Source organism: Phyllostomus hastatus, unplaced genomic scaffold (assembly GCF_019186645.2).
Source record: "Phyllostomus hastatus isolate PE091 unplaced genomic scaffold, TTU_PhHast_1.1 phas_contig_495, whole genome shotgun sequence".
NCBI lineage: Eukaryota > Metazoa > Chordata > Mammalia > Chiroptera > Phyllostomidae > Phyllostomus > Phyllostomus hastatus.
In genome coordinates this window covers 9,608,063-9,616,308 of record NW_025333895.1, presented here as the reverse complement: position 1 = coordinate 9,616,308, position 8,246 = coordinate 9,608,063, and the positions used below count along the sequence as shown (strand labels likewise).

The following is an 8,246-nucleotide window of genomic DNA, read 5'->3' as shown; positions in this document are numbered from 1 at the left end:
CCGATGCCAGGTCTGGGGTGGCCCTACCCTGATCCCAAAGAGCACGGGCGCTCAACAGGAGACAGCCACCCTAGCAAGCAGAAAGCAGCCCCAGGCTTTGAAGGTCAGGGTAGAGACACCGAGGCTGACTTTCAGGGTTGGGCCAGGTGTCTGAGTGGAGTTGTGAAGCACCAGCCCAGGGATCAGCTGGGCGCAAACAGGGAAGGGCATTCCTGGTAGAAAGGCCACCGCACACAGAGGCCCAGAGGTGAGGGGGTGCCAGGTGTCCCGGGCAAGGAGGACTGCGTGGGGGTGCTGGGAGCTGCGCGGGGGGAGGGGAACTGCAGGGCAAAGAGCTTGGACGCCGTCCTGAGACTTTGGCAGGTCCTGGCACTAAAGGGGGAGCCACAGCAGGCCAGGCTGCAGGGGCCTTCCTAGGTCCCCCCAGTTCCTTACCACAAGGATCCCTGAGTTTGGTGGGTAACTCCAGGAGAGAAAAGGACCAGGGCACTCCCTGGCCAGCCTGGGACTGACACACAGGCACCAGGGCCTTGGGGCCCAAGGACCCAGTGGCCCAGGTAGGCAGGCCGCGCAAGGAGGGCCTGAGGGAGGCCAGCTGGAGGGCCAAGGTGAGCCCTGTGCGGGAGGCCTGTCTGGAGGGGATGTCTGGTGACTCATCACCGATTTATCCCTGAAGATAAACAGCCTGTGGCTGTTTAGAAAGTGGCAGATGAGTGCTCACTGGCAAGGTGCCCACGGCCCGGGAATGCCCAGGAAGGCCCTCGGGGGAGGCCGGGGGACCAGGGCAGGGCCTGGAGGACAGTCAGGGGTGAAGGTGGGGGTTCCAGGCAGCTCCCTGAGACAGGCTCCAGAGCTGGGCAGCAGGCTAGGCCTCCTGGGCCCACCCGGACCGACCAGACAGTGACGGTCTGGCTGGAAAGAGAGGGCCCAGGGGACACAGGGCCGCCTGGCCGGCCTGAGGAGGCCGAGAGAGCTCAGAGAGCAGGTGGAGGGGTGTCCAGCGGGAGGAAGAGGCTGGAGCGGAGGACCTCGGGAACTGAGGAGAGCTGGTCACCAGATGGGGATCTGGGGACACAGGAACAAGTGGCTTTGTCCCGCAACAGGCGGAGAAGGCCAGGTGGTCCCCAGGGCCCGGGGGAGGGGCTGGCGGCAGCGGGGACAGAGAGGCCTCTGTGAGGGGAAGCGCCCAGCTGGCTGGAGCCCACAATCCTCTCGGGGCCCGCCCGTGGCAAGAGAAAGAGGCTCCAGAGTCGGTGGTGTCTGTGCTCGAGACCCTCAGCGAAGAGCGCCCAGGGGAGCTAGAGGGGGCAGAAGGGTCCCTGGGGGCGGGGTGTACTCCCCAGGCTTACCCCAAGAGGCCACCTGGGGACAGGTTTTGTATTGGACGCCAGGCCCCGCCCCTCGGAGAGGTAGGCCAGGCGGCCAATCCGAGAGCGGTATGAGCCGCGGCGGAGGATACGTGTGGTGGCGGCGGGGAGCAGAAGGGGGTCCCCTGGGGTCTCCCTCCCTCACCCAATGAGGCCCGGGAGGGAGAAGGAGTGGGCGGGAGCCGCCCCTACCAGCTCTGGGCCTCCGCGCGCCCCCAGCTCCTACAGGCACGGAGGCGGGAGCGCCCTGGGAGCTGGCCCCTCGGCCGGAAAATCAAACCCGGCTGGCGGCCTCTCAGCCAATCAGGGAGAAGATGAGCCGGCCTTAGCCAATGGTCGCAGCGAATGCTAATGAGCACTGACGCCACGAGGAGGCCCATTCAAAAAGTAGCAGCTATTGTCGCTGCGGGGTGCGTGCGCCTCTCCGGCCCCGCAGTCGAGCTGCGAGGGGATCGGGCCCGGGCCCGGGCCCACGCGGGGACTCAGCCTGGGGCGGGCCCAGCACGGAGCCCGGCTGGCGGGCCCATGGCCGGAGCCGCGATGGCCGAGCCGGGCCGCCCGCCGCCCGCCGCGCCCCCGGAGCCCAGCACAGAGGGGCTGCCGCGCGCCTTCCTGCAGAGCCTGCGCACCCTCTTTGACATCCTGGACGACCGACGGCGCGGCTACGTGCACCTGCGCGAGATCGAGTCCCGATGGCAGGGCGCCGACGCGCGCGAGCTGCCCTGCGGCGTGCTCGAGGGCTTGCGCCAGGTGGCCCCGGCCAGCGGCTACCTGACCTTCGAACGCTTTGTGGCCGGCCTGCGCACCTCGCTGCTGAGCGCCGACGGAGGCCCGCGAGGCCCGGCGCGCGCGGCGACCCGGGGAGGAGGACCAGCGCGCCCGGGGGGTCAGCCGCCGCCGCCGCCTCCGCAGCGCCTAGTGTTCGCGCCCGCGGACGAGCCGCGGACGGTCCTGGAGAGGAAGCCCTTGCCGCTGTGTGCGCGCCCCCCAGCGGCCGACCCCGCAAGCACCTCCCGGAGTCTAGAAAAGTTGTGCAGCCCCGCAGAGGCGGCGCCGGGCCTCGCGGAGCCGGAGCGGCCACAGGGAGCGGCGCTGGAGCGGAGCCCGAGCGCCGACGCTGGTGAGTGCGGGGCAGCTCCCCTCGGAGCTCCCCACCCCGGCCCGCACCTGAGGCGGGAGTCAGAGAACTGCGGCCTGTGCATCGCCCACCGAGGGCGGGGGCGGGACGGGCTCTCTTCCTGGGCTCCTGAGCCTGGAAGGGAAAGAGGTCTCGTACCTGTCCGTGTGCTTCCCCGGCCACAGTGTGAGGCCGCCGGGGCCAAGGGGCTGGTGGGTGACTCCGCAAACCCCACCAGGAACTCTGCCCCACACCTGCGCTGGGCACTGGGGACACCCTCCGGGTGTGAAGGAGCTCTCTACCTCAAACGCCTGCTCTATGCCTGGGGACACCTGGGCCATGGTTTCATCCCTGGGCTGCAGGTTGGACACCCCTGGCGGAGGCGGGGGCGTTTCCTCCTAATGTGGACAACAGGGTCTCCTAGGCCGTGGAGGGGACCGTTTTGCCTTCTTGGGTCCTTCTCAGTCTGACCGCTAGGCCAAGGAGGTTGGGCCCACTGTCCCCAGTGAGGTCCAGGCAGATGGGGCTGCTTCTGCAGGAGGACCTGGCCTGGTTGGGGGGCGAGGGGCTTGGAGGCCTGTGGGGCTGGGGAGGAACACGGGCCACAGCCCGTAGGGATGTCCAGCCCCTGGGGCTGGACCTGGATCCTGGTCCAGTGGGCAGGGACAGAGATGGCTGAAGGCCCCGTGCCTGCCCTGGGAGCAGGACCTGCAGGATGGCGGCTTCCGGCCTTTTCGGTACCGCCTTCTGCTGGCCAGCCTCACCGGACCCCAGCCCAGCCTCTCCCACCCTCCCCAGCCCCCATCTCCGCCTCCTGGCCATCCAGCTGGACGTCTAGTGTGCTGGTGTGGCGTAACCTGGAATCTGCCCGTGGACCTGGTAGTGCAGACCGGGCCCGGGCGTTCTGGGGTGTCCCTGCCTCTCCTAGCCTCCCTCTTCCTGTGCCTTCTCTGCCACACAGCACTGCAGGTTGGCACGTGAGCTCTGGGCCTGTTCAGAGCCCGCCTGCCAGGCACCCCTGCACCCCTGCTTGCATCACCCACGCACTCCCACGGCCTCGGAAGATGAGCCTGGTGTGGTGGGTAGGGCAAAGGAGCGGGGGGCGCCCTCCGCACCTGCACCCCATGCTCCCCTCCCGGGAGGCCCTGCACACGCTCCCCGGCCTCCAAGGAGCCGGCTGGCCCTCCAGGAGGCTCTCCCAGGCAGCCCGGGCCCTCTGGCTGCAGGGGGAGGTGTGAGCCGCAGGCACTCCCATTCCCTGCTTAGGGCGCTGCGTCGGCACACAGGCAGGGACTAGCCGAGTTGGGACCCCCACCTGGAGCATGTCAGGTCCCTGCCACCCACACCCCCACCACCTTTAGCCTGTAGGAACCCACCCTGAGGCCCAGTACCTGGAGAGGAGCATCTCCCCCAGTACCTCGGCCTTTGAGACCAGAAGTGGGACTGGGGGTGCGGGGCCGAGCTGGGTAAGCCCCTGCCCTGAGGGAACTCGCACCTCGCCCATGTGTGTGCGTGCGTGTGCGGCTTGTGTGGACACGCAGCCACAGGCCCCAGGCAGGTGTGAGGGGAGCTGGTGGGAGTCAAGTGGGGCCCAGACCCCAGACCCCAGCCAGGCACAGAGGCGAGGTGCGGGCCGACCGGGCCGCTGCCCGAGGCTCTGTGGCTGCACTGAGGTGGGAAGCGCCCAGAGAGGGCCCCAGAGGCCTGCAGGTGGGCTGAGCTGTGCTTCCCCAGGGTGGTGGGGGGGTGGCCCCAGAGGGCCCTGGAAGCCAGCTGTGGGGGTCCCCCTGGACTAGGCGGACGTGAGGTGAGCCAGGCCCGCACATCTGCTGCAGGTGCCATGGCCTGCAGGGCCTGGGAGCTAGGCGTGGGGGACGCGCGGCGGGCCCCCCGCGCCCGAGGCGAACGGCGGAGGCACACCATCACCCACGGAGTGGACTGTGACCTGGTGAGAGGGGTCCTGGGGCTCTGGGCTCTCTCTGTCTCACCTAGGGTTGGACTTGGCCCCCACACTTTGTCTCCTGGACCACCCCTCTGCCTGGGAGGGGGCAGCCCAGCCTGGGTTCTGGGGGCGACCTGCAACAGGAATGGGGGTCAGTTCTAAATACCTCTCCCCACCCCGCGGGCTCGAATCCACTCGAGGGGCATAATGGCCCGAGGTCAGGTCAGGAAGTCCTTCAGGGAGGCGGCAGCGTGGGTCATGGGCTTGGCCCCTCCCTGGAAGTGCCCCTGCCCCCGCCACTGCCCGGTGCTCCCCTCTGCTCAGGGGCCCAGCTCACCGTGCTCCCTGGGGAGGCCTGTGTCCAGGGGCTGAGAAGGCTGGGCCCTCCAGGAGGGGGAACAGGGCTCTGCTCCCCGGTGCAGAGGTGTGTGAGGGCTCACGGCAGGTGCGCCCGTGGGTAGGTGCGTGCAGGCCCACACCACGCGTGTGCTCACGGGCACGCGTGCGCCCCCGTGTGTGCAGCTGAAGCAGATGGCGGAGCTGGAGCAGGAGAAGGAGGTGCTGCTGCAGGGGCTGCAGATGACGGCCCGGGGCCGCGCCTGGTGCCAGCAGCAGCTGCAGCGCGTGCAGGAGCGCCAGCGCCGCCTGGGCCAGAGCAGGGCCAGCGCCGTGAGTGACCCTGCCTGGGCCCCACTCCCCCGCAACCACCCACCTATGCCCGGCACCCTGGCAGCTGTAGGACTGCCCCCCCTCTTCAGGGCACAGCAGTTGTCTCTCCCCCCAGGGTGCTGGGACCCCCGTGGAGAGGCCCCCCCCCCAGAAGCAACACCCTTGGACTCTCAGCTCCGAGCAGTAACTTTGGGGGCAGGAGAGCCAGCAGTGGGGACTCCCTCGAGGCTTGGTGGCTTTCCCCGGAATGGCCCTGCTGCTCTCTGACCCCCTTCCCTGCTTCCTCCCAGGACCTTGGGGCTGAGGGGAGCCCCCGCCCGCTGGGAAGACTGCTGCCCAAGGTGCAGGAGGTGGCCCGGTGCCTGGGGGAGCTGCTGGCCGCAGCCTGTGCGGGCTCAGTGAGTGCCCCCGCCTCCCCGCTCCCTGTCCCTGAGGCCGCTCCCTGTCCCTGAGGCCAAGCAGGAGCGGCCAGGCCCACCTAACTCTGCCCTCCCGCAGGCCCCGCCCCCCTCCTCCTCAGGGGCCTCGGGCCCCGCCTCGCCCCCGGCGCCAGGCTGGCAGCAGCAGACCATCCTGATGCTGAAGGAGCAGAACCGGCTGCTCACCCAGGTGAGGCTGCTCACCCAGGTGAGGTGCGGAGGGGTGGGGGTGGGGCGGCAGCCTGGCCCGCCCTGACTCGGCCCCCCCCCCACCCCCCCGGCTAGGAGGTGACGGACAAGAGCGAGCGGATCACACAGCTGGAGCAAGAGAAGTCCGCCCTCATCAAGCAGCTGTTCGAGGCCCGCGCCCTCAGCCAGCAGGACGCCGGGCCTCTGGACTCCACCTTCATCTAGTGGCCACCGGAATGGCCGTGGGCCTCTCAGCCTGGCGCAGGCCTGGGCAGGCACGGGCCGCCCGGACGTAGCCCTCCCTCCTCCGCAGGTGGGCGGCCGCCAGGATGCCCTTTGGTCCTGGCTTGGGGCTGGAGGGCTGGCCTGGGCAGGACTCCACTGTGCTTGCACATCTTGAGCTGCTGCTGCTGCCACAGTTGCGGCAGTGGAGACCCGTCCTCGTGTTTACCAGGTGTCAGGCCGCCCGGGTCAAGGGGGCTCGCGGCTGCTCTGCCCATGTTTACAGCGGGCCTGTCGCTGCTCCCACCTGCGGTCTCCAGTGAAAGGCGCTGGTCCCGCTAGGCTGCACTTCTCACAGCAGCCAGCAGAGGGCACCACCTTCATGCTGCTCTTGGGCCCTGGAGCGCCCACAGGGGAGTCTCTCGGGGATGGGATATTCAGGGACCTGTGCGGGGCTGGGACACCTGAGGGTGCAGCAGGTGACTGGGCCTGGGGGCTCAAGGGCATCTTCTCCCAACCTAGGGCACCAAGACTAGGGGTGAGAAAGGGGTGGGGTCTACCTGTGCCTAGCTCTAAGCCCCCCCTCCCCCTGCCCTGGGATGGCTGAGGGTTCCTGAAGTGGGGCTGGAAGGGTGGCCACGCTGACTCCGGACCCTAAACCAACCTGGGGGTTAGCCGTCGTCCCTCCTGGCCAAGGCTCAACCCAGACGTGCCCACGTGGCAGTCTGTGACCCGGGCCTGGCCCCTTGGGTCTGCCAGGCAACTGGGCTGGGCGCCTTAGGTGGCCAGCTGACTCCCGGGGGTGGGGGGAGGCGCGGGGAGCCTGGGAATCCCAGGCGTGCCCCAAGGTACCTGGTGGGCACCCCACCTGTCGTAGCCTCCCTCCCCTCCAGCTCAGCCCCCAGATCTGGGCCGCGGGACAGCACTTTGCTCAGAAAAGGGGAGCTGCGGGACTCGGGGAGAGGCTGGGGGCAGGTCCCCCTGGGAGGGGGGCAGAAAGCAGGCAGGACCACAAGGCCGGGGTATCGTCCCCAGCACCCAGGCGGACTTGCGGTGCCCTGGTCAGACCAGTGCCAGCCAAGGAGCCGTCCTGGTCATCGGGTTGGGCCTGTGCCCTGAACCAGCCCCGCGCCTGAGCCGCACTCACTGGGGGTCGCTCAGCTCCCGGACCTCCAAATGCAGCCCATGACGTCTGCAGAACTGGAGACCACCGTCCCCCTGCTCCTGGTCCTTCCCGGATCCTGTCGCTCACGGACCCCGAGCCCCCACCCGAGTCCCCGGTGGCCCACTGTAGCTGCGTGACCCACCTCCCACATATGGGCTTTGTACATGCTGCTCCATCTGGAGGTCGAAGCAGCCGGGGCCCTGGGGAGACCGGAGACAGGACACAGGTCTGCCGGGGGCGACTGTCGTCGGAGACCTCCCAGGTGAAGCTGACCCTTAGGCGGAGGAGACAGGGAGAGTGGCCTCCCTTGGCCCTGGTGTTCCATGCAGGGTGACATCCAGTTGCCTGTGTGGCCCTGGAGGCCTCAAGGGCAGGATCTGAGGCGGTCCCAGGTCGGCAGGGCCAGGCCACAGGCAGAGAGAGGCAAACAGCTCTGGAGAGTCCCCGGCCTGGCACGGTGAAGTTTGGGGTGGCAGGGGAATCGGGGCTCCCGTTCCCTGCAGGGTGCTGAGCCGCATTCCCCACTTCTAACTGGACCCCCAGAAACAACCAAAATGGCTGAGACGCTGGGGGGGGGGTTACAGATAGCTCTGGGTGGGGACCTTTGCCCCCAAGCAATGCAAGTTCCAAGGAAAATGAGCATCTTTGGGTTGAAAGCAAGCTTTCACAAACACAAGGAAAGACTCCACCGTGACGGGCAGCAGAAACCACGGACGAGCGTTTTCAGATGTTGGAGTTACCAGAATATAAAGTAACTTATATGTCTAAGGAAATAAAAGATCTTTTGAAATGTGAACAAGCAATAGTCTTTATGGTTTCTTATTCTACCCAATAAAGGATTAAAAAATCAAATGGGAGTTCTAGAAACACAAGTACAGAGTTGAGACATCTACGTTTTTCCAGAATTGTCTCAAAATGTCGGTCCACAGGTCCAGGCATGTACTCTGACTGGGAATTGAACCAGTGACCTTCCAGTGTGCAGGCCAGCACTCAATCCACTGAGCCACACCAGCCAGGGTTCAAGTTTTTTTTTTTTTGGAAACTGCTGGGGTGAATAAAAATTGCACATTTTCTCTTAGAAGATCCTAAAAAGATTCTAGTGGTGAAACCCATGACCTGCACAGGAGCTGCCATGACACCAGAGTCCGGGGAGGTG

General features: G+C 67.2%; 1 protein-coding gene across 1 annotated transcript; it reads left to right on the top strand.

Moving 5' to 3' along the window:
* Window positions 1-226: 226 nt before the first annotated feature.
* On the top strand, window positions 227-7,889 carry SAPCD2 (suppressor APC domain containing 2). The gene is made up of 6 exons (XM_045846246.1): window positions 227-2,487; window positions 4,320-4,432; window positions 4,949-5,095; window positions 5,386-5,493; window positions 5,594-5,704; window positions 5,800-7,889. Exons 1-6 carry the CDS (start codon window positions 1,713-1,715, stop codon window positions 5,926-5,928), a joined length of 1,383 nt encoding a protein of 460 aa, XP_045702202.1. The 5' UTR covers window positions 227-1,712; the 3' UTR covers window positions 5,929-7,889.
* The last annotated feature ends 357 nt before the right edge of the window (window positions 7,890-8,246 follow it).

Coding starts and splice junctions, on each gene's coding strand:
- SAPCD2 (XM_045846246.1), top strand. CDS start 1,713: ATGCTAATGAGCACTGACGCCACGAGGAGGCCCATTCAAAAAGTAGCA. Junction 2,488..4,319: donor GAGCCCGAGCGCCGACGCTG/GTGAGTGCGGGG, acceptor CATCTGCTGCAG/GTGCCATGGCCTGCAGGGCC. Junction 4,433..4,948: donor ACGGAGTGGACTGTGACCTG/GTGAGAGGGGTC, acceptor CCGTGTGTGCAG/CTGAAGCAGATGGCGGAGCT.